The sequence below is a fragment of the Xenopus laevis genome, chromosome 5S (genome assembly GCF_017654675.1).
Source record: "Xenopus laevis strain J_2021 chromosome 5S, Xenopus_laevis_v10.1, whole genome shotgun sequence".
Lineage (NCBI taxonomy): Eukaryota > Metazoa > Chordata > Amphibia > Anura > Pipidae > Xenopus > Xenopus laevis.
In genome coordinates, this window is record NC_054380.1 from 33,244,704 (window position 1) to 33,270,930 (window position 26,227).

At 39.0% G+C, this 26,227-nt stretch overlaps 2 protein-coding genes across 8 annotated transcripts; one reads left to right on the forward strand and one right to left on the reverse strand.

Annotated features, from left to right (window-relative positions):
• Positions 1–299: 299 nt before the first annotated feature.
• Positions 300–8,169, reverse strand: srsf7.S (serine/arginine-rich splicing factor 7 S homeolog). 4 transcript variants are annotated; one of them, XM_018264447.2, is made up of 9 exons: positions 8,028–8,169; positions 5,567–5,747; positions 4,669–4,821; positions 2,619–2,693; positions 2,442–2,543; positions 2,312–2,359; positions 2,106–2,144; positions 1,867–1,899; positions 300–856 (listed from the first exon to the last, which is right to left on the reverse strand). In XM_018264447.2, the coding sequence occupies exons 1-9, from the start codon at positions 8,053–8,055 to the stop codon at positions 802–804; spliced, it is 714 nt and encodes a 237-aa protein (XP_018119936.1). In that variant the 5' UTR covers positions 8,056–8,169; the 3' UTR covers positions 300–801.
• Positions 8,170–8,378: 209 nt separating this feature from the next.
• LOC108717800 (gem-associated protein 6) lies at positions 8,379–24,572 on the forward strand. 4 transcript variants are annotated; one of them, XR_001935903.2, is made up of 4 exons: positions 12,141–12,277; positions 21,570–21,744; positions 22,516–22,628; positions 24,262–24,572. XR_001935903.2 is itself a non-coding variant. In XM_018265152.2 (3 exons), exons 2-3 carry the CDS (start codon positions 12,150–12,152, stop codon positions 15,713–15,715), a joined length of 528 nt encoding a protein of 175 aa, XP_018120641.1. In that variant the 5' UTR covers positions 8,379–8,707; positions 12,130–12,149; the 3' UTR covers positions 15,716–16,316. The 4 variants fall into 4 exon arrangements, 3 of the variants coding, with proteins under 3 accessions (XP_018120641.1, XP_018120640.1, XP_018120642.1); XM_018265152.2 differs by lacking the exons at positions 21,570–21,744; positions 22,516–22,628; positions 24,262–24,572 and adding exons at positions 8,379–8,707; positions 15,316–16,316 and having other exon boundaries at positions 12,130–12,277; XM_018265151.2 differs by lacking the exons at positions 21,570–21,744; positions 22,516–22,628; positions 24,262–24,572 and adding exons at positions 9,492–9,966; positions 15,316–16,316 and having other exon boundaries at positions 12,130–12,277.
• The last annotated feature ends 1,655 nt before the right edge of the window (positions 24,573–26,227 follow it).

The following is a 26,227-nucleotide window of genomic DNA, read 5'->3' on the forward strand; positions in this document are numbered from 1 at the left end:
ATGGGAGTTTGATCCATAGAAGTCAAGAAATCTCATAAAACTATACAAATATTGTATTTGCACACTAGAGGCTTTCCAAGTCAGTTGAATCTGTGAATTAAATATTTAATTAAAAATAGCAATATCATATTTTGGTATTTTGAGCTCTAAATCTTGTTCAGAAAATGGAAATACACAAAATCTGGTATATTTATAAAGCTCAGGCTTCTGCTCCTTTTTAACCATCAGACCAGTGATCTCTATTTTTTAAACAATGTAAACCAAATTATTGTATAGCTGAGAAACTCACCACACATTTATACAGAAGACATTTTATTTCACTTACCGAGTGCCAAAGTGCTAAAAACATTTGCAATTAATTTTAGAGCTCTTAACATAGGACATTAACCCAAGCTGCAAATGTCACACTGAGCCTCATTACTGTATACCCAGTCAATAAAAACCATAAATAAACCCCCCTCCCCCCATGATGCCAGGTGGCCTTAACTAATGAGAACAAAAAAAAACTCCCAGATTCACTTGAACAGTTAGATGGTTGACAAGGCTGCATAGAGTTGCTATATACAAGGGGACCCACTCATGTACCCATCACATCATCAGCAAGGTCTGCATCAAGATATAGTGAAGACTCACTAGTCAGGACAAGCTATTTAATGTTTGTAAGTACAGTTCTGAAATACAAAAATTCTGCTTTATAGACAAGATACAACATACATTGTGTATTAGCCTAGTGAAGTAAAACCAAAAGAAAAATTTAAGGTAAAAAAAAATGCTGCAGCATACAGCTGCCAAAATGCTCTTCTAGCCATTTCTTTCTGGGCTTATGCTTCTTCGTGGACTTCTAGATGGTGAACGACTAGGGAAGAAGAAATGTGTTAGAAGTTTGACAAAGCATTAATTGCAGTTAAGCAGTCACTTAGGGTAGGACTCGGTGAGCGACAAAAACACATGCGAATTAGTGCATGCGACAAAAATAAGGCAAGAGAGAATTGTCGCATGGTGTTGCAGCGTTGATCCGACAGATCAACGCTGCAACACTTCTATCTTGCCTTATCGCATTGCGACAAAATCGCTCGTCGAGTCCTACCCTTAAGCATAGAAAACATGTGTAATTCACAATAAACAGGCAATGCCATAATGAGAGATTCTAAACTTTACCCAATTCATTTTAAACCTTTATTTGCAAGGAAGCTGCATTTGTCTGGCTTTTTTCCCTGTACACTAGTAGACTCTTGAACCAAATCAGAAACTAATATTTGTAATGCAAGTGTTTTGATTTGAGACTCTCATAAGTTATTCTAGTTTTTAGCCAACTCATCAATTAAAGTATCAATTCTACCACAGCTTTGCAGTTTACAATTAAAATGCTATCTAGATGTTTTAGATCTAGGACCAACTACAAACAGCACAAGCACTTTTCCCCTACTGCAGTTTGTGTTGCCTGGTTCACTTATATGATTCAATCAATGAGATTGAAGACCAAAAATCACTAATGTGGTTCCTGCTAAGGGAAAGTTTAGCTTTACTGTTCTGCTGGGGACCACCTGGGGCAAAGAGGTGCTCAGGAGAAGTTTCATGCTAAGAACCACGTAAAATGAATCCTAAACATTGAGCGCACTCTTAACCACAATAATTGCATCAAGTTTCAGTCATCTGCTAAGATAAAATACATAACTGCTAGTTACAAAGTTCTACATGCAGTTACTTTTATCGTAATTAAAAAGTATTTGCTTGGCACAAACATGCCTTCAGCCACTATTGAAAGGCAACATCTTGGTGGGGAGAAACATCCAGCTTTGGGTAACGAGTCTTCAAATATGAAATGAAGCAACCTGAAGCTTCAGCAATCATGATAGCTAGTCTTACCTTCTTTTTGGGGATGCTGATCTGGACTTTGATCTAAGGTTAAAAAAAAAAAAAAAAAAAATTATTAATCTTAAAGATATGTGATCATACTTTGAACATGAGCACAAGATGTTAGATTGTCAACAGACTGCTTTTGGAACTAAAGTAAGCAATGGATACAATCTGTAGTGATGCAATGCTTTACATTTAATATGTTAAACACAAAAATTCAGCAAAGTTTCAAATGAGGCAAGACCTACTTTGAGCTGCTTGAACAGGTGACTGTGCACTCAACAGGCCTATTTAAAATAAATAAAACAGCTCAGGGTAGGTGGTTAGCAGTTATTGGTGTTGCCTAACTAGTTTGTGCACGTTTTTGGTTTAACACAAGGATGGCAGTAAAATCTTTAAAGACTGTTAAACATCTAGTGCACACACCCGTTTTGAGTTAAGAGGCACATCTTACCTGCTTCTTGGATGTGACCTGGATCTGGAGCGAGACCTTGATCGAGACCTACATTTTAAAAAGAGTTTATTATGAAATCATGTATTAAGTTCTGCTGTGAGAATGGTTTATGTATTAAGTGAAAGCTTACCTGGATCTTTTGACAGAGCCAGACCTAGACCTGCGTGGGGTGGCACTCCTGGATCTGCGTGGTGACACAGATCTTGACCGACGAGGAGAAGCAGACCTAGACCTTGAAAGACGTTAAAACCGTTAGACATTGCCATTATTAAAGATTCTACAATTTGGGTAAGAAAACAAACCTCACCTAACTCCACGGCTTCTGCTACGTGAACGGGTGTATCTTCTTCCTCTAGATCTTGAATGAGACCGAGACCTGCTTCTAAAGGATAAAAAGAATATATAGAGTTAGTTAGAATCTAAGAGCAACTTCAGCAGCTCAGCCTGCTTTAACCAGACCTTTAGCAGCATCTGTATAATCAGGAAACCTACATGCCTTGGAGAGATCTACCTAGGAGAAACTGGTTAAAAAGGAGTTTCATTTTACATTAATATTTAACCAAGTTTAAAATCAACACTAAAATTTGTAGTTAAAATAAACCTTGCAAGTTTGCAGGTCGACCCTCTTTGGCCCAAGGTCTAGAAGTTCTAGACGGTCTACCAGCCGATCGCTGCATCTACTGTAGCTGTTCTTCAATCTAACGACGATCAAACTGACAGCCGTATGAGCCAGGTGAGGCTTGATTGACGCATGAAGGATTTTCTAGGTGGGAATGTGGTCAATCTGCAGTTCATTCTAAAGCGGAGGGGAGCCCCAACTGTAAGCCAATTTTACTGATACGGCGATCACAGTTGATCATAGATTTTCTGGCCTCTACAGAATCTTAAGGTGGATCTAGATGTAGAAGGCTTGAGGGGATCTGGCCTCTTATGCTGATCACCTCAAGGTCTAGCAGAATCATAAGGTCGGATTTGCAAGGCGCCTCAGCATGAAATCTTAAGGCTCGTGACATTCTGAATCAAGGCGACTGACTCAAACGAAGAAACCTGAAAGGTTTTGACCAGGTTGATTAATAATATATTTTAACATGTGAAATTACACAAGCCATTAAGCCCCGGAACAAAAAGCAGCAGTCCACCATTGTTGATTCCCTTGACGATACACAACCACGTCAAGCAATATTAACTGCACCAACCGTTTAGTGGGGGGAGGGGCATAGGTTAACACTATAAAACTGGAAGGGAAGCTTTATAAGCAGTGCTTTACTTACATTTTCCACAAGTGCAAAAACAAGCAGTCATTACACTGCTGAAGAATGACCCTAGAACAGTGCAACCATGAAGTGGTCAAAGATTTGGTCTTTGAGAATACAAAAGCCATGACTAAATACAGCTGCTGCCACTCATGTATAAACATGGCAAGATGCATGCCATGAAGAAACCCAATTTAAAACATCCACCACTAAAAGGATGCTTCAGACAAAAAGCTAAATATTTTGCACTAGTTATTGCATGCAGAATTAGGCTCAGTTTAAGTCCAGTGGAAAGAATGGACACCAGGAATGTAAGTTTTAGCACTCCTTCCTAAATTTGATGTTAGACATTCAGCATGAAAAACTTAGTAACATTACCAACTACATAAATTGCTACGCCAGGAGTAAAATAACCACAACAAGCTAGGGTCCAGTCACATCCCTGACAAACTGAGCAATAAAGGAGGATTCAAAAAAAAAAAAAAACCTCCCCATACCCTATGTAGACACCCTCCCTCTACCAGCCTAGCTGCCCCCCTGGGGAAATAATCCATACTTTATACTTATCCCTCAGCGCAGTCAGGCATTGGAATTCCTTGGAGCCATCTTCTGGGTCTTTGGTATGCCGAGTGGTAGGCTGGCTAAGCGGCACATGCTCCAAAACGGGATAAAATTCCCAAAGCACCGGAAGACAAAGACCCAGAAGATGGCTGCGTGGAACTCAGATGCTCGACTATGTAACGAGGGGTAAGCTAGGGGCATTTGCCCGGGGGCAGGTTTTTTTTTTTTTTTTTTAAATAAAATAAAAAAGGTTGAATTTGGGCTTTAAGCACATTATAGAAATGGAAGAAAAGCACTACTTAACAATACTACAAGGTTTTTCATATAAATCCGGATGTCTCCATGAAATCCACATGCAATGGAATGTATCATATGCTTAAGTCCGTAGAGGCTGCCAGCCTTAAGAAACTCATTTAGAAAATCCTCATGATATCCAACACTATGGACTGCTGCTTAATAAAGATCCTAAAATTAACCCTGAAGACAAAATACACTAGTCCTATCTACCGCAGATACAGTGAATACCTGCTCCGTCTGTTATACCTTTGACAATCGTAGGCATAGTGTCCCTTCTCTCCGCACTCGTAGCAACGATCACTTGGATCAAAGGGGCGCCGTGCTGGAGGCCTATCGTAACGAGATCGCCGTGGCATGCCTGTTGAAAGTTCCACTCTAACTCTGGATCCACAAATAACTCTACAACAAAGAAAACGAATAAAGTTAACATTTAAAAAAGGATAAATAAAAAACGTAACACCAAACATGTATGCAACAAATGTGTATGGCTTAAAATCAGGTTTAATTTAGATTTGTTCCAGTTTAAGGGTTTGTAAACTGAAAGCAGCCTCCTGTTATATACAGTGGATACTCGTGGTAAGAATCAGATTTATAAATATTTTCATTGTCAGGACTCTGACAATGAAATCTTGTAGTAACTAAGTGGTATCCCATTAGTCAGGGGTTAAATGATGCAGCTTTCAATTACCAAAACTAGGAAATCATGAGCTGCCCATTTATTAATGAATTGAGAATTGAAAGTTGCATCATTTAACCCCTGACTGATGGGATACCACTTTGTTACTACAACATTTCACAGAGTAGCAGCGAATATTCCTGCTTCCGTTTTAGAGTGAAGTATTGGAAGTTTTAGTATGTTGGTGCATTAAATTTTAACAAATGCCTTAACATTAAGAAGACAGTGTTCCGTTCAAAAAGTAACAAGAACTGTTCTTAAAGGACCAGTAACAAAAAGGGCCGTATAAAGACTTAACTTCACAGGTTAAATAGACAGGCTTCACTCATAGCTAAACACCATATTGAGGAACCATTCTATAGTAGTGTTCTAAAGAAAAGTGCAGGGCAACGCCACATTTAAGATATAGTTTTTGGTGTGCAGTTTACATGAGCACTTTATCTGCATTGTCCATGTTGCAATACATACTTTCCATCTAAGCCACGAACAGCATCTTCAGCATCTCTTGTATCTTCAAACTCAACAAAGGCAAATCCAGGTGGGTTCCTGGCAATCCAAACGGTCCGCAAAGGTCCATAATAACTGAAGGCACGTTCCAGCTCTCCCTTTCCAGCACCAGTTCCGAGATTACCAACATAAACTTTGGCCTCTAAGAAAAAAAAAAATTATTTAAAGAACAGCAATACATGCAATAACTGAATAGTACCCTCTGCAAGAACGAATGTTTTATAGAAAGTTCAATGTACTGAAATAAGAAACTCCCTAAATACAAGTAGTTATGTACAGTTTTGGAAATAAAGCTACTCGTTTCTATTTTCTTTTCAACATCTGTCCCAATTCATGCAGAAGATGGTCAATTTTTGACCGCCAGATCCACTTTCTCTTAGCAGAAGTATTAAGAGCTTACTCCCAAATTCTGCATGAAGGGTGAATAGAGAGAAGCTAAAGTGGGAAGTAGTGTGACAAGTAACATGATTTCAAAAAAGGCTACTGTTTATTTGCCAATATTTAAAAAAAAAACGTCAAAGCATTTCTTCAGTTCTGGTTCAGTGTACAGGCATGGGAGTTACTATGCAGACCACTGGGTATCTTCTAGACAATGGACTTCTAATTTTGGATGCCCATACCTTAAATGCTACTAAAAAGAAAAAAAAAAGCTACTGGATTTTTGCCTTCAGTAAGGATGTAGCTCTTAATTTGCATCAAGTACAACACTTATTGAAAAAAGGAAATAGATGTGTTACAGTAGGGGTCTACATGAGATGACTCCCCATAATTTAGAGCCCTGGATAATAGGCTTCCTGGTAACCGATCCCATATATGTATGATATAGCTAATCTGGAACAAACCTTATAGTGGCCCATCATCATGTCTCTACCTCTAGCTCTGTGGGTGTGATAAGACCCTTAGGAGGGACTAATGGTAATGAATGGAAAGCTATAGCAAAAAAATGAACACTTAAGGATCACATAGTTAACATCATATTAAAGAATCTTACCAACCTCCATATCTACACACACACTATATATTTAAGTAAATCCTGCCATGTAACATCTTGCCTTGAGTCACCATTTCACAATGGTCTGTGTGCTGTCTCAGAGATCACCTGACCAGAAAAACTACAACTGTAACAGGAAGAAGTGTGGATGCAAGAGAGAACTGTGGGAATTGGCTCATGTGACCCAACGTATGGTTTGTTGGTGTGTGTGCAAAGTGAATCGTACGATCCCAGGGGGGGGGCGGCCCTTATTTTTTAAAATGGCAATTTTCTGTTTGTGATTACCCAATGGCACATACTACTAGAAAAGTATATTATGAAAATTGTTTATTTACATGAATCCGGGTTTTACATATGAGCTGTTTCATGCAATATCTTTTTATAGAGATCTACATTGTTTGGGATTATAGTCTCTCTTTAAAAGGAATTGTTCAGTGTAAAAATAAAAGATGGCTAAATAGCCTGTGCAAAATAAAGAATGTTTACAATATTGTTAGCCAAAAATGTAATGTATAAAGGCTGGAGTGATTGCGTGTAACATAATAGCGAGAACTCTACCTCCTGCTTTTCAGCTCTTTTTTTACACTGGCTGGTTATTGCCTGGTAACCACGTTAACCAGAGACTTGAGGGGGCCACATGGGTCATAGCTGTTGCTTTTGAATCTAAACTGAATACCAATTACAAACTCACTGAACAGAAATGTACCATGGGCCCCCCTTCCCGTCATTGACTAACTCACAGTTAGCTCAGCGCGCTATTGATAGGTGCCGAACAGTACAGTAGCCCATTAGCAGCCTCTGCGCTGCTAAACAGGAAGTGAACGGCTACTGCCCGGGGGGGAGGGTATTGTAGGAGCACGTTCCGCCCACTTAAAGCATGGAGTACAAAGCGTGCAGCTAGCCGTGTTATACAATGCAAAACTATGGCGGCCGAATAGTATGGCAGCCGCAGTGTAGGTCTCTCACATTAATAACACGTGTGCTCAGCAATGGCTGCAACAGATCGGATAAGTTGTAGCCACAAGCGTTTAATTGCAAACTACGTCACACACAATAATAAAAAAAGTCAGCGCAGAAAATCATAAGAACGCTCGATTAAAAAAAAAAAAAAAGAACGTTCTGTGTGAGGAACACTCTAAACAGAATATCATACCCAGACTAGGGAGACTATACGGGAGAATTTAATAGTGCTGCAACTCAGTTTAAAGACTGGGAAATTTAGAGCGTGCAAAGCGCTTGTACCACCATTCGAGTTTACACTGCGGTAACCATTCTACCACACACACGACGAAAGCGCGCTACAAAATGGCGCCCGTCTCACTACCAGGAAATGATCCCAAAATACATAGGCACAGTTTCTACCAGGAAAACAGACAGCAGCCTACCTTCCGAGCACTAACCGGGGCATAAACCCACAAAGCAAGTACTTACCACCAGCGTATCGCCCGTAACGCGACATGATTCCTCCAGTAAATACTCCTCCGCAACACACCCGACCTTATCTGGACAAAAGCCTGCGGGGTTCACGTCGTCTTATAGAGTGACAAGCGGCCAGCGCCTACGTCACGACTGTGGATTGGTCAGAAGCGAGTGACGTCCCAAACTCCCCGCCTTTGTGGTTGGGGGAGCGGGAAATAGTGTTCGTTGCTATGGTGATGACGGCCTTACTTAGAATGGAGGAAAACGTGATAGTCCAATATGGAGGACGCAATATGTTTATTATTTTGCAATGGGGTGGAATGTATGCCTTAATTCGCAATAAATGCACCACTGCGGTGTCGTTATAAGCCCCGCTAATTTAATAAGCTTTGGTGTTTCTTAATAAAGTATTATCTGCACGCAGACTTTATACGATTTGCCATTTGTATTGACGCGGTGGTTTGGAAGAGGGGTGAGGGGCACGGCGCCTGATGTGTGTCTTGGCGCAGAACCATATTTGTATTCTATAGATATATAAACACCACACGTATAAAACGTTCAAAAAACTCATAAAGGCGAAACTATAGCATACGGCATTATGGGTAACGCTACAAGGAAGTGACGCCGGCAAAAATTAAAAAAAATAAGCCACCGCGTCTTTTTACATGAGGACAAGGAGTGATACCCGCGCTGTGAGTGTGTAAAGGCGGGCTGATTGTGTGACTTGTATAACTGCACGTTTGGCTTCCATTTTGAATACTGCTAGTCTGTGGGATTTAGTATGAATGGCTTGCGTAACATCACAATATTTTGTGGGTCGTGTTTGGCTGATAACTAAAGCTGGCCATAGATGGAAAGATTTTTAAAAGATCTTTTCGTTACTGTGAGACCACGATTATCTCGAAACAATCGTTTAAATATATGATTTGTCCATCAACTAAAAAGACCATTTCAGGCGATATTGCCGGTAAAACTGAGTGTAGCTGCTAGGGTTGCCACCTTTTCTAGAAAAAAAATACCTGCCTTCCTATATTCTTGCCGTTTTTTCCTATTAATAACATTGGCATCAAGCATAATTTGTAGCGGCCAGGCCGGTAACATACCGGCCAGGTGACAACCCTAGTAGCTGCCTGCTTGGCCCTGCAAACATAGATAGATTGCACTGGGACCGATACATTTTTTTAACCTGGCCGATCAATTTTCGGACAGATGACGAACAAAAAATCGTAAGATGTACGATCGTTCGATTCCCACTAACTTCACGAGAATTTGACGGATTGGTCGGATTGCACTGAAATCGATCGTTCACCAACGAAAGATCTTTGCGTCTATGTGGACCTTATAGGAGAAGGAACCCCTTCCTGCACCTCCCCCAGAAGGCCCTCCTCCCCCCTGGCCTACCTCCCACCGGGCAAATGCCCCTAACTTGTTAGTCACCCCTCCGTGCAGGTCCTCTCTTGCCGAGTTCACGGGCGCCATCTTCATCCGAGCGCTCTTCTTCCTGTACTGATCGGCGTTTGGCGGCACATGTGCAGTAGGAAGCATTTGCTGGTTGGATCTACTGCGCATGCGACAGAATTTCACGAAGTTTCCTATTTCTTTTTTCGGAAGCATTGTGACTTTTGGCGCATGCGCAGTAGATCCAACCGGCAAATGCCTCCTACTGCGCATGCGCTGCCAAATACATGAAGAAGAGCGATCGGACGAAGATGGCGCCCGTGAACTCAGCAAGAGAGGACCTGCATGGAGGGGTGACTAACAAGTTAGGGGCATTTGCCCGTGGGGGGGGAGGGGTTTTGCGCCGAAAGGGCTTCTTTCTCCGTTAACTATATGTGCACAGAGATAGCGATCAATTTGAAAAATTTGACAGAAAATTTCTGTCGATTTTGACGTATCTACAGATGTTGCTCACGCATTTTTACCATAACAGATCTGCTCAGCAACTAAATGGGTAAACAACATTTTACATCATAAATACAAATTACATGCAAATAGTGACAGATACAAGTGGCTACAGTATGTCATCTACAAGGAAAGTAGGGTTGAGACACAAGGTTTGGGCAAGAGTTCAAGTCTTTCTGCTTATATGCACATATACTAATGCATGGCATCAGTGAGTCACTTTACTATCCTCTAGTACAAGGGTCTCCAAGCCACATTTAAATATAAAAAGAGCAGGAGAGCAGTGTCGGACTAGCCTACCGGGATACCAGGTGTCAGTGGGCCCTGTTGCTTCGAACCATTTGGCCTATTTCATGGTCATTCCCTATTTCTTTATGTCAACAAATGGAACAATAGAGAATAGTATGTAGAGAAGAGAGTCTAGGAGAATAAAGAGGTTGAGTCAGAAGAGAAGGTATAATAGTTTGGAAAGTGGGCCCTCAGCCTAAGATTTTTTGGTGGGCCCCTGCCATCCCAGTCTGACACTGCAAGGGAGCAACACAAGCATGAAAAAAGTTCCCCTGGCATTTTAATATTAATAAAGTCTTTATTCCATGTATTTAGGTTACTTACATGTGGGTTGGTTTGCAGTTACCCTCGTGGTGGCTACCCGCCGACTGGACTCCGCTCCAGCCAAAACCACAATGTCCAAAATAATGATAAATAGACGGGAGCCTTTGACAACCATGGGTAAAGTTTAAGTTAAAAAATCTTTATTGCCAAGTATTCTTAAAAGCATGAACAGGTATCATCCTGGAGCCCTTTAACTAAACCATGACGTGTCTAGTCACCTGACGCGTTTCGTGCCTCTCTTTGGCACTTCATCAGAGGTGCCAATCCCTAAGCGGATTGGCAGCCTACAGATGGGTCTGTTTGGCAGTACACATGGACTTTGTGCCTCCAAAACTTGCCTTCAAGTCAGAAATCCAAACATAAGCTGCTGCTTTGAAGCCACTGGGAGCAACATCCAAGGGATTGGTGAGCAACATGTTGTTTAGGAGCCACTGGTTGATGATAACTGCTATAGTTCAAATAGAAAAAGCATTGCAGCTGGGTAGATTGGAGAAGAAACATACATGAACCCATTATGGATTTATTAGAATCTATTACCGGTATTTCCAATACTTTATAGTTTTCTGGAGTTAACCTATTTGTGTCAGTTTATGCTTTGAAATTTAAAGTATACAGATTTCTGGAGTGGTGCTTTGGCTGTTTGGTAGTGTACCACTAGGAGTTTTTGACCTATTAGTTATCGCCATAAAACAAAATATTTGGTATTGACATGTACTGACATGGGAATTGCCAAATCAGTTGTATTGTCTGAATATATCATTTATCTTGAAAATTATGTCCTTATAAAGAATGTCTAGTCATGTCATTTCTGTCAAATGAATCACTGAAATGTATATATTATAATTTAAAAAGTATACCCTATTGTAAGAGGATTTTTGAAGTCACCTTAGAATTACATGATCAAATTTATATATTCATGGAACTCCAATATCCTTATACAGGTATGGGACCTGTTATCCAGAATGCTCGGGATCAGGGGTTTTCCTGATAATGGATCTTTCTGTAATTTGGATCATCATATGTTAAGTCAACTGGAAAATCACGTAAACATTAAATAAACCTAATAGACTGGTTTTGATTCCAATAACGATTTATTATATCAAAGTCTGGATCATGTACAAGCTACTGTTTTATTGATACAGAGAAAAAGGAAATGATTTTTGAAAATTTAGATTATCTGATTATAATGGAGCTTTCTGGATAATGGGTTCTGGATAATAGACCCATTGTACCCATAGGGGGTATATTAGCTACTATATATTATATAAAAATATTGGATTTTTTAAAAAAACATTTAGGCATTAGAATCCCACTTGTTACAGGAGAATTAAACAAACATTTCAGCATGTTTTGAAAGTTTAGGCAGCCCTAAAAAACTGATTTTGTTTTTAAGGTATTTTTTAGGTAAACAAAATCTCTCCCCCCCCCCGCAAATGGCCCAAAAGTTAACTGCAGAAACAATTGTCAGGTAGTATGCATAACTGAAGTGTAACACTTTTTCAGTGTGTATAACTACTGTATTAACAGTGTAGCCCAAGATGAATATGTTTTTTCTTCTGATTTTAACATTGCATCTAATTAGTGCGATGCTTTATTTCAGCTCAGGAAGTACCAAGCGATATGACTCAGTGGTCTAACAAAAGCCCACTGGAGTGGCAAGACTACATAAACAAAGAAGTAAAAGTCTATGCTGATGAGAAGAATGATTACCAGGGGTGGCTTGTAACAGTGGACCCGGTTTCTACAAGGTAAACACAGGGTGGGGTTGTGTCCTCTTTTATTAACTAAAGTTTGGGATTTGGAAATCAATGGTTCACAAAATGCTAAGCAGCTGGTTTTGTTGTGATAAAAATAACTGACACGTACAAATGAATGGATCGGATTGGAATTTAAAAGAGAACATTTAAGAGATACCGACATCAGAAAATAACCTTTTTTGTAATATCTATTATAACATTATCTTTAAATCAATTATAACATTGTCTTTAAATCATTTTCCATAAAAGTATTTGCCTGATGCTTTTACTTTACCTTTCTTACCCCCATGTTTGTTAGCATTAGAAACTCTAACTGACAAGGTTGTCAAAACAGTCAGGTTTAGGAACTTCAAGTAACACTAAGGAGCCGATTCACTAACTTCGAGTGAAGGATTCGAAGTTAAAAAACTTCGAATTTCGAAGTGTTTTTTGGGCTACTTCGACCATCGAATGGGCTACTTCGACCTTTGACTACGACTTTGAATCGAAGGATTCGAACTAAAAATCGTTCGACCATTCGATAATCGAAGTACTGTCTCTTTAAAAAAAACTTCGACCCCCTAGTTCGCCATCTAAAACCTACTGAACTCAATGTTAGCCTATGGGGAAGGTCCCCATAGGCTTTCCTAATTTCCTAAATTTTTTTGATCGAAGGATATTCCTTTGATCGTTCGATGGTACTATCTGCGCTAAATCCTTCGACTTCGATATTCGAAGTCGAAGGATTTTAATTCACAGTCAAATATTGAGGGTTAATTAACCCTCGATATTCGACCCTTGGTGAATCGGCCCCTTACAAAAGCAGAACTATCCGTAAAAAACATGACCTATAGGTACATTTTTGGGGATTATTTATTAAAGCCTGAATGGAGAAAACTTTTTTTTTACTATAAAATTAAAATTTTGAGTGGAAAAAAACCCCTCAAATTTTTGGGATTTATTAAAGCCCGATGCTGCAAAAATTCAGAATCTGAAAATCCAGCATCTCACACTTGCCGAGGTTGTATATACTGTAAGTCAATGGGAGAGGTCCCTATTTGGAAGTTTCTGTGGCCTGCGATGGAATTAGCCCAAAAATACGACTATTTCGGACTTTTCAGGAAAAAATCCTAAAAATTTGGGCTTTTCGAGAGAGAGCCTAAAAAAAATTATACGATTCTGGGAAAAACTGAAAAAATTGTACAATTTGGGATTTCATCGATTTTATCGAGTTTGTACCCGATTAGATTAAATTGTGCTTTTTTAATAATAAATAAGGTCACATGGTGGATTCTAGTTTGGTCAGACTTTTTTCTTTTAAAAAATCGGATTTTGATAAATAAACCCTTAACTAGATTGATATTTTGAAAAAAACATTTTTAGTATCGGTATCATTTTAAAAGACAGAATCTGAAAGTTTAATAGGCTGAAATATACATTTCATTCATTCATGTGTTCAATTTACAGTTATTATAAATTTACAGTTACAGTGCTTACTCCTCACTGTTAAACTATAGGAAGACAACTAATCACAACCATCACCACTCTTAGTCCATTCTCTCATCGCATAACTGATAGTTATATTTACAAATACAATAACCCCTATAGTAGACGAGTCAGTAAGTTTGAAAGCATTTATTTTATAATTGCTGCTGAACAGTTTTCTGTCTTTTTCTGGCTCTTATACAAGGAGACCAGATAATCTGTATAATCCAGTATATCCTTCCTGTTTGTACTCATGTACTTTCAAACTTGCATTTTATTGCAGCTGTTTTTTATTGCATTTATTTGTAAATGCAACATGCTGCATCATTTGCACTTCAAAGAGAGACATTCACTTCACTCACATAAGCACACTTAGGTGCATTAAAAAAAATATATAAAAACAGTATATGGTGTTAACATGCTTAGCGTGCCTTTTTCATACACTAAAAAACCTCGTTTTAAAATCTTGATTTGTAATTTGTTACCACAGTGGAAAACTGTAGATGAAAAAAACATCAATATAAACTATTGAAACAAAAAAAAAATCTGTTTTGAAAATATATTCAATTTTTAAATATTAGTTCAATGAATGTGACAAGTTCCACCCCTTCATTACCTGAAGTCTTTGTTATGTTTGGAGATAAGGAGCAGTTTATTGTACAGAGAGAGGGCCTCTCAGTGGACTGGTAATTTGCTCATAAGAACATTTTCCCTGTTTAGTGCTTAGTACTTAAAATCATAGGCATTTCTAAAGTAGGACAACAGGCAAAGAGTACTGAACTAATGTTGAAAAGGGGGCTTAGTGCCCCTTTTAATTACAGACATTCCCACTGCTTTCATGTTTGGATCTCTAGTGGGCTACCTTCTATTGCAGGGGTCCCCAACCTTTTTCATCCGCGAGCAACATTCAGATGTAAAAAGAGTTGGGGAGCAACACAAGCATGAAACAAGTTCCTGGGGTGCCAAATAAGGGTTGTGATTGGCTATTTGGTAGTCTCTATGTGGACTGAGCCTATAGGAGGCTCTGCTTGGCATTACACCTGGTTTTTATGCATCTAAAACTTGCCTCCAAGCCAGGAATTCAAAAATAAGCACCTGCTTTGAGGCCACTGGGAGCAACATCCAAGGGGTTGGGGAGCAACATGTTGCTCATGAGCTACTGGTTGGGGATAACTGTTCTGTTGTATCAGACTTGAAAAAAACAAGATGGCCATTGCCTACCACCACATGGTTTGGCATGGGCAGCCATTATTATTAAGAAAGTGTTAAAACCCAGCAACAGGCATTAACAGCATTCTGACACAAATACTATCATTCAGTTCAGTCAATTGTAATCATATATATTTTTATAAATAAAAGTAAATATACATAGGAGCATCGTAATTTTTTTAGGGGGCAGAGTGGATCTACTTCTTAGCCTGAAAAATATGCAGGCTGAGAGCAGCAGAACCTACAGCTCCATGTGCCAATGCCCTAATGTTCATTGCCTATAGCGGGAAGGTTCAAAATATGTTATTGAAAGTCATTTTTCTGCAACCAAAAGCTTTGTTTGTTTGATTTTAAAGTATTGTGCTGGCTAATTTCCAAGAAGACCAGGAAACATTAATTCGGGTGATCATGGGGCATGCAGTGCAAGAAGTACAAGTGGTGGATGAAGCAGATGAAGCAACCAAAGACAGACTTGCTCATCTCTTTACCCCCAGAGAAACAACAAGCCCCTACTGTAAAGATGATTTGGAAAAAAAGAAGTTAAGTTTAAAGAACTGGCTGGAGCAAAACAACATCCCTGTATCTGTACAAGGAGAATCCTGCACAGTGCTGTGTGTGGCTGGTGTGTTAACAATTGACCCACCTTATGGACCAGAAAACTGCAGTAGTGCAAATGAAATCATTTTGTCTCGTGTCCAAGGACTTCTACAATGGTTTCTTAATAACCAAGGAGAAACCAGGCTTACTTCACACTAGCCTTCTCAGCAAGACTTACTTTCTGAAAGATTCGGGTGCATAGTTTTTCCTCCATTTTTAACTTTACCTGAAACATACAGGCAGTTGAAATAGTTGTTGTAGCCATTTTGTTGAAAGGAATGAATTGAATGGTAAGAAAAATCTGACAAAAACTCTCTATTATACGTGCATAATCTTCCTGTAGGCGTTTCACTATATATTAGCCCTTTGCAATTTAACCCTTTGTATCCTTGCTTAATTTATCCTGCTCCCATTTGCTTTTGCACCCTTGCCATGTATCCATAGTGGAACAAGTGGAAACCGAGGAGACAGTTGGAGACAGAGATATTTAAAAAAGGGAGCAATGCCCAAGGCACATGATAGTCTTGGTGTGTAACAGAAAAAATACAGATGCAGATCCTGATGCCACAGTAATAAAGCCAGTGAATCTGCTCATGCAATGCTCACAAGGGAGCTGTGGACAAAGAACAAGAGGAGTATATGGCTAAAGCAAAAAGGAAAGCGGGATGCTGGCTGGAATCCTGAGCAAGATTTGCATCCATCAACAGCCAGTCAACTGGGACAATGATGATGATTAATAAAGATTTATCTGGTTGCCTAACAAATTTGTCTGTTTTAATCTTTGTTTGCAAGGTGACTTGTTGAAGCAAGGAGGGCAGGGGTGTTCCATTGTGACCATGGGCACATAACACCAACCAAGCTTTCATTAATAACCTCCTCCCCCTAATAGTCCCTTTGGTTCGGTTGAGATTTCATTAATGCTCCCCACCACAATGTAAAAATAGTTTATCAGACAGACCGGTAACCAATTAAGATAATGTTCACACATGGTGGCCATATTTTCATAAATACTTCCCCCCACATACAGTATCTGTATAGTATTTATTGATATGTTATTCATTCTAAGTTCATGGTGTGAGTATGGATATCTATACATTACGATGACAGAAGTAGAAGAGCACTAAGGGGTGCAAGAGCATGCCTCTTAGATGGTCCCTACATTTCCATTACTTTTTGTCCTTTACACAACTTACTTGTACAAAGCAGAAATATAATTGTATTTTAAAATCATTTGTAAACTTTGATTATAAAAGGAGACATACATCATTGTGGCATACTGTAGCTCTGCTATTTGTTGTTTTTTTCTGTTTTGTACCACATTTATGCACATTAGGCAACTTTATAATGAATTTACCACTTACTTCCAATCTCTTGGCTAGTAAAATACACAGGTTTGCTTTAAAGCAATAATGGCCCAAGGTGAAAGATGCAACAGTACCCTCCATTGCCCCAGATGAATGGTCCTTATCCTTTATGGACAGGCAGGGGGCCCTCTGAAGATTTTTTGTTGCGCTACTGTCTGGGTCCCCTGACAAACAGGTTAAAGCACTATCCAGGCACAAAGGGTCGAATTGAAAATTCGAATTCTAATTTCTAATAACTCGAGTTTATTGTGCTCGGCCTGCCAGTATTCACTGCCTCTTTCTGCTTGTGGTGCCGTTATCCATTGGTCCCTATGTATACACTTGCCAGCGCCCTCTGCTTTTTACTATATAATGTTACTGTATGTATAGAGTTTAGGGTGTCAGAACTACTTTGTATTATGTTCTTAGGGGATTAATACCCACTGTTCCTCTCTATATCCTTGGGGCACCCCACAGTCCCTGTGTGTAATGTACTCTAGGTGCCAGAACCCATTAACTATTTCTTAGTTGGTATACTGTGCTGGGCACAGTATACCAACCACCGTCAAAGTAAAATGCTTTGAATATCGAAGTCGAAGGATTTAGCGCTATTCCTGCGAACGATCGAAGGATTTTAATCCATCGATCGAAGGATATTCCTTCGATCAGAAAATTGTTGGCCTCGGTAGGTTTTAGGTGGCAAACTGGGGGGTCGAAGAATTTTTTAAAGAGACAGCACTTCGACTATCGAATAGTCAAATGATTTTTAGTTCGAATGGTTTGATTCTAGGTCGAAGTAGCCCATTCGATGTTCGAAGTAGCCAAAAAAAACATTCGAAATTTGAACTATTTTTCCTCTATTCCTTCACTTGAACTAAGTAAATGGGCTTTTTCTGATGTGCCCGAAACATGTCTTGTGGACCATAATAAATTTGCACTTTAGCAATTAAATCTGCGACTTTGTCCTTCTGTTCCACAATTTTTTTGATTTATTGTGTGCCTGGAAAGAGCACTATTGGGACAGTAATAGGACCTGCTGCTACTTGCTATGTGTATAAACCTTATTGCTGAATATAATTGTATGCTAGTTCTGCTGCCCCTAGTGTCTATGAAACAAGTGAGACAAAACAATCACACACACAAAGGGCTCACATACATAATGAATACCTCGGTTACATGTAGCAGGTGATGAAATTCTCAGGAAGAAAAAAAAAATATTCTGTTATAGTGAAGCATCTTCAGTGAAAACCCCTGTTGGCATATAATAAAGAGAACTGGCTGCTCATAAAGAGTATAAAACAAACGGAACGTTTGTGAAAAAACTGATGTTCAGAGGATCCGTGCACACAAAACCTTCCTTTCTTGAAAGGCTTGGGAGAAGAAGCTCACTGAGAATTTCAGCTTTACTTATAAAATGTTGAACAGACACAGATGAGGAAACAGGGCACCTATTCGGCCTCAAACTTTTTATTTGTCAAGCTAAATTTCATTATAACCATTGTATGTCTTTGTTCCAAGAATTTCAAGGGAGGCTTTTGTTAAGAGCTGTTCTATTCATGAGTAGCAATTTCCATTATACCCCACATGAGTCTATTCACTGATAATGATAGACTATAATAATATATCCGACGTTGGCCTTTTGAAGGATTGCATCATATGCCACTAGTAATTGGAATTATTTCCTTATATTTGTTAGTACAGTACAGGTACAGTACTGCTTTGGGTTATTTGAGGACACAAAGGAATAGGAGACAGTCTGATGAAAATATAATAAATCAAAACAAGTCATGGAACTCCAAGGTAACTTCTAATATCCTTATATTTTACAAGAGGGGGTACTTTATTTATTATAATACACAAGTTTCGGTGAGTCATGTGACAGAAATGACATCAGAACTCACCGTTTATAACTGATGACATCAGAACTCACCGTTTATAAGGATATCATTTACAAGATATTCATGGCTTTTTGTGTATTATATGAATACAGGTGCTAAGGTAATAAGTGAAAAGCATTTTAAAATGACACATAGATGCCTAATACCTCAGATTATTTTTGAAGTTGTGCTGGTTTTACCTTATTGAATTAGATGATAACATTTTATATGTATGGAATATTTGCACTAATGATTCAAAAGATACATGTATTGTAGGTTTATTTACTAGTTTACTAATAAACTAGTAAATAAACCGTATCAGTACTTATTTGTACTAGACTGGTTGAAATGGATGACATAGTTTGTTGTTGGACCTCCTTCAGGGATGTCAAAAGTGAACTGTCAGCCCTTGAACTATTTATACAAATTATTATTCAGCAGTGGAAATGTATATGGTGTGTTTTGTCTATTGACACACTAAATTAAAATTTTGTCCAATTAACGTTGGTTCAATGGCATCAGTGTCCAAAATCACTATTAGTGGAGCTGAATCCCACTAAAGGACATAGCGTTAGGTTCAATTTACCTCATTGTATGAAAAACATTAAGGGGCAGATTTACATAGGGTCGAATAACGAGGGTTAATTAACCCTCGATATTCGACTGCCGAAGGTAAATCCTTCGACTTCGAATATCGAAGTCGAAGGATTTACCGCAATTAGTTAGATCAAATGAAAAATAGTTCGATTGAACGATTAAATCCTTCGAATCAAACGATTCGAAGGGTTTTAATCGATCGAACGATTTTTCTACGACCAAAAAAAGCTTAGAAAGCCTATGGGGACCTTCCCCATAGGCTAACATTGCACCTCGGTAGGTTTTACTTGCCGAAGTAGGGGGTCAAAGTTTTTTTTAAAGAGACAGTACTTAGACTATTGAATGGTCGAATAGTCGAATGATTTTTAGTTCGAATCGTTCGATTCAAAGTCGTAGTCGAAGGTCGGAGTAGCCAATTCGATGGTCGAAGTAGCCAAAAAAATCATTTGAAATTCGAAGATTTTTTATTCTATTCCTTCACTCGAACTAAGTAAATGGGCCCCTAACTGTGAATGGCCAGTTTTACTGAACTACTGCTTGTATTTGCTCTTTGTGGTATCAATCTATAAAGTAACAGATTTTTCTCCCCACATCTCCAGAAGTATTTCAGATTTTATTTGTTTTCCCCAATGGAGACAGATGGAGTGACTGCTAAAGTTGCATGTTTAAGAGTGTTTGATATTAAAGCAATAATGACTCCCTTGTATTATACACATACCTTACATTAGCTTTTTAGTGGTCTTTTCATTTTAGTCATATAAAAGTGTTCTAATTAAATATATTTATATAGTTTTTAGGTTCAGTTTTACGTGAATAAAAAGTAGCTGGATATAATTATAGAAAACAAGCATAAAGGAGTCCACGCAAGTTTAATTTTCCTCTATTTATAGATACGATATTTCCATTGTTTCTGTTTGCTTGGGACCTGGGGTTTTCCTAATAAGGACTATACCCATAAAATGGAGCATCCTGCATAAACTATATGGAAACATGTTTAAACAATAAAAAAAGACATGTATAGGAGGGCACATGATACACAAGATGGTCACATTATGTCTTCACAATAATACTCGAGCATGATTTTTCAATAAGTCATCTTGCAAGATTGCATGCATAAGTTGTGTGATGTATCTCTTTTATACCTCGTCTCCTCAAATGGTGCACAAATGCTGAAAGCAAGAAAAAAAAGGGTGTGCAGTCAGACTGTCCACAAGCTATCTAGGCCTCAAACTTGCTACCTCTCAGGTGGATTTCCAGGAAAATACCTGGTTTATGATAGACAACAAACCACCCCTCAACAAGGCCATAGGATCACTCTCCAAAAAATTAAAATAATGCTCCGACAAGAACTGGCAGCCATTTCAGGAAATGTCTCTGCCAATATGGTAAACATCTTTAGGAACTGGGATATTTGACAAGAGTCTTGGAACAAAAAGTCAACATCACAGCAGTTCTGAATGCTCACAAGCAGGATATCAAAGTTCTCCAACTGCAATTGCAGGATGGTGACAGTAATTTGCCCCCAAATTCTTACCCGTTTTTAAAAAAAATACATATAATTGCCACCCAATATCCTCTAAAGCAGCTGAGCAGGGAACACAATGGGATGTGAGGCCAGGGGCAGAATAGGTGAAACCAAGATGCACCCAGATCAGTTATGATCAGGGTTGGCATCTCTGGGTTTCCAGGTAATAGATCACATGCCTGACAAACTTTAGGTTTTAAGCAGCCTTGGTTTAAGCCATTACAATTCATTTAAGAACACAAGTTGATAGCAGTACACAAGGATACAGCCTTACGCTTTTCATATCTTTCAGACACTTAATCGTAGGCTTGGTTTAAGCCATTGTCTATACAGTAGAACCCCCATTTTATATTTTTCAGGGGACCAGAAAAAAATGGTGTAAAATCCAGGAAAATATAAAATCAGGGAAATGTATTATGCATGATATAGAGGTGGGAGGGATCACAAAACAACAATGTAAAATGAGGGAAAACTTAAAATCAGTGGCTGTAAAATTGAGGTTCCACTGTATACTGTATTCTTGTCTGACTGCTGTTTATTATTTAGTTTGTTATCACTGATTCATATGTTCCAAACTGAGGGCAACTCTGTTTATGAACTTGTGTTGGTTTTAATACCAATCATTTGTTTTTTTCTCATTTGCTAATAAGCATCTAAATTTTGTTTTGTAGATTTCTATAAACTGAGCAGCCACATGTTAAAATGTCATCAGCTTCTTATGTAATTACATGCTATCATGATGGAGACTATACAAGGACACCATCTGAATTATTGGAGAGGAATGGAACAGGAGTCCATAAAAGTCCAGGTGGTTTGACCTATTCAGGACTATGGAAAAATGAAAAGGTAAACTCAGACCCAGAAATTATAATATTTTGTCACTCTCTTATGTCTCATATTGTGTCACTTCTCTAAACATTACTATTTAAACCAGTGGTTTTAGTAGAAGTTTCTGGGTCCCACAGAATCAAAATTGTTATTTACATTAATTGAAGACATCTTGCACTTTATAGATACAACTGGGCTCATTTATAACCACCTGGTATATTTCTTCCAGGGTAGTAACCCATATCAACGAATCAGTGGTTACCATATTACAGTCAGCTGCAGGTAGACCAATGAAAGCAAATATCAGTCAGCAAATGAGTTACTGCCCAGAAGCAAATTTGCCCAGTGTTTATAAATAACCCCCAATGAGTTTTAATACATACAAGGGGTGATTTACAAACCCCAGAAGAGTGTTAAGAGGTGCAAGAACACACCCTTAGTGCTCACTTACAGAGCACTTGTGCCCCTGGGGTTGCTGTTCTTTGAACCAAGTGCCTGATCAAAAATCCAGCAGACAGCAGTGTCATGAGACAAGGTAGGTGTTAATAACAGGGTATAATGAAAGATTCACTGGAGAGCTAAGTAGTGCAGATATTTTTTCCATTTATTGTAGATGCATAGCACAACATGTTTGGACCACATGGGTCCTTCCTCTGGTGCAATAGCAGGGCCCTCATGTGTTAATAACAGGGCCCTGATGCTGCCTGCAACTTGTGTCACTCCCTACTTTGCATTTCTGAATGGCGTGTCTGGAGTCAGAATACTAAATACTCCCATTTTATACTACAGATAATGGCACAGGAAAACTTGAACATCCATCAGGATCAGTTTATGAAGCAGAATTTACAGAAGTGAAGAAGATGGCACCTGTGAACTCCCCTGCACAGAATCTGCACCAAGGGGTAAGTAAAGAGGTAGGGGCATTTACTGGGTGTAACACCTAGGCTGGGGGGAGCAGGAAGGGCGGTCTATGTAGGGTAGAGGTTTTTATAATTAAGGGTTTGGTTCTCCTTTAAGCCTTATGAAGCGGGGCTGGAGTAAAAAAAAAAACATCTAAACCACTTGTTAGCTTGATGATTTTTTTAAACTTGTAGGGGGACCCTGACCACTCATGGATTTTTATAACTCATGTCTCTGTGGCTTTTTTACTGTGCTGTGGGGGTGTGCGGCGTCTGTCGTAGGGGGTCTGGGGCATGGCCCGTGGTGCGGTGGGGTGGGCTGGGCCCAAGAAAATATTGCTGTATGGAGACCCGTGATTTCTGATGGTGGCCCTGTTTGCACCTGATTATTTCACTTTGCACCCAAAAAAAAAATTATGACCCTCAAATGCAGAGAAGTGCAGTGGAACTCCTGGTCACCAAACTCCTGGCTCTTTGTATAGTCTTCGGGTCTCTTCGCCGACATGAAGCCTGTGGGAACATCTGCAGTTGGGCCAAGTCAGCAACTGCGCATGTGCAAATCGTCGTTACTATGCGACGAGCCGGAAGATGGCAACCAGGAGCTCCACTGCGCTTCTCTACATTTAAGGGTCAGATTTTTTTTAAAAGATTTTTTTTTACACTAAAGATCATCGAGGGAAGGGGTGCAATGCCTGCAAGTTTAGGGGGGGTTTACTTCTCCTTTAAGGGTGCTTCACCTATAGGCCTGGGATCTGTTATCTGGAAACCCATTATCCAGAAAGATCAGAATTATGGAAAGGCCATCTCCCATAGACTCCATTTAATTCTCTATAAAAACAGTAGCTTGTACTTTATCCAAACTAAGATATAATTAATCCTTATTGGAAGCAAAACAAACCTACTGTGTTTATTTAATGCTTACATTCTGGAGCATTCTGGGTAACAGGTCCCATACCTGTATAAGAATTTGTGGCAGTTCAGTTTTAGGTCAGAACATCTATGAAAGTATTTCAATGTAAGAAATGTGGGTCAAATATTTCCCAGAGTATTTCAAATATATTAATGCATTCAGAACAAAACGTTTTGATTCCAGTTCCCCTACACTGAGATAATATGCTGGTTTCCTTGAATTATAAAGAACAGAGGATTAACTAGAGGATTATATGGTGCAGAGTAGTTCTAGGCATATCCAGTTCAGCAAATAAGTAAACCTTAATCTTGTTGGCTTTCAGGTTTGCACCCCCTCAACATGTAAAAATGTGGCCCACAAATCTCACCCTATTCTGAGACTTCTCCATGTTAAATGTAACACAACAAATTGAGAAACCTTCCTGCAGTTGTTTTGGCCAGATTTAGGGAAAATTAAAAATATGCCTGATAATTATTCATATGTCCTTAATATGTGCAGAGTAACAGCAAATAAGTTCATACAATTGAAACATGAATTCTTTTTGCTAATTAAAAAGGCACATGAAACAACAATTCTGTGCATTTATGACATGTCACATTTTATCTAGTTTCAGAAAACTGCCTATTTAGTGCAGAAACAGACATCTAGGACAGCAAATTTAAAGATTTTCATGCATGAAGTATGTGTCAAAGAGAATCAAGACTCGCATACTCTTTATTTTCACAGATTGGAGGGAGAAGGTGAATACGTGGATGCCCACGGACTGCTCTGGAGAGGAATGTTTCATTATAAAACATCACCAGGACTAATATTAAAGCAAATTTAGTTCAAATCAGACTTCCACCAAAAGAAGGACATCATCTTCTAGTTAATAATCTGTAGCACTTTATTGCTTGAACCTCTGGTGATATAGCAGAAGCAGTAATTCAGTTAAATAAAAATAAAGTGTCCCTGCAGTTAAAATAATCTTGTGCAGCCCTTCCTTAATAGGTATAGGATCTGTTAACCAGAAAGCCCCAAATTACAGGCCATCTCCCATAGAGTACATTTTAAACAAATAATTCTAATTTTAAAAAAATTATTTCCTTTTCTTTGTATTAATAACACAGTACCTTGTATTTGATCCCAGCTAAGATTTATTTAATCTTAATTGGAGTTTATTTAAAATGTAAATTATTTTTTTAGTCAAATTATGGTATGGTGATCCAAAAAGACCCCTTACCAGGTCCCTAGCATTGTGGATAACAGGTCCCATACCTGTATTGCAAATCTGTACAAATATGACAAATCAGTGTACACCAATACAGTAGCAGTAAAGTGAAGTTAAGAGGACATGGTTGATAAGAACTTAAAGGAGAAGGAAAGCTACCGAAGCAGTTTATTGTCAAAACAGCGCAAGCTATAACACTATATTCTGTAGAATGCTTTACCATACCTGAGTAAACAGCTCTAGAAGCTCTCTCTGTTTCTTTAGGATAGCAGCTACCATATTAGCTTGGTGTGACATCACTTCCTGCCTCACCAAATGCGGGCGATTCTAAACTATAGCTCAATGCTTATTGTAGCGTCTGGTGCTAGCTGCTGGTCCCCCTGCCAGGGACCCACTTATAACTCCAAGAAACACACGCTACAGCACTCCGAATCCTGTGAAAGTGGTTTGAGAAAGAGTGTTGGCCCGAAGCGTTGGCTTGTTGGCAACGTTTGTGTGTTGGTACAATACACCACTTTCACAGGATTCGGAGTGCTGCAGCGTGTTTCATGGAATCACTTCCTGCCTGAGTCTCCCTGGACAATCCTAGCTCTGGGCTCAGATTACAATAGGGATTGAAGGAGGGAAGGGAGAAAAGGGTGATGGAGAGAGAGGAGCAAACTGAGCATGCTCAAGCCCTAGCCCTGGAGGTTTAAGCTGAAAACAGGAAGTCTGCTACAGAAGCCCATGTGTACACAATAGAAGGAAAGAAATGCTGTGTTCCTTTTCACAGAGGACTCAGAGCAGCATTATTTTAAGTGTTTACTGGTGTATTAATATAGACTTTTCTGACAAAGCTTACTTAATTTTAGTCTTTCATTCTCCTTTAAATAGTTCTATATAGTGTTACAAACGCTATATTTGAAGCTCATCAACTTGGCGATATTATAGGAGACTGAGACAGTGGGCTCATTGATGTCTTCACTATCATAAGATATATCATAAAGCTACAGTACCAAACAAATTCCTGACGAGCTGTGGATACTGAAAGAACAGTTGTATCTACCACTTTCATTTGAATGCAGATGACACCACAAGAACCAAATCTCTCATTCTTGCTCAGTTTAGGCACCGTTACATTTATTTGGATTATTGTCTACCTTTCCTATAACAAAAACTTGAAATGAGAGCACTCACCCACTTCCACGCCACAGGACCAACAGACTCCCTGTGCTGGCTCGTAATCACGCCCCCGGATTAGGACAAACTTGTATGACAACACTGTATATTGTACAGAGCACCGGGCAGCTGAATTCATAAAATCTTCACTTTATTCAATATAATAAAAGCATTTAAATCACCCGCAGTCGTGAACAATACCCTACGCTTGACGCGTTTCGTGGAGTCTCGCACAAGGTATCCACCCACTAAACACTGGTTAATAAGCAGAAACAAAACTCCACCACTAAAAACATTTAACCCCTGAGAGTAATACAACCACAT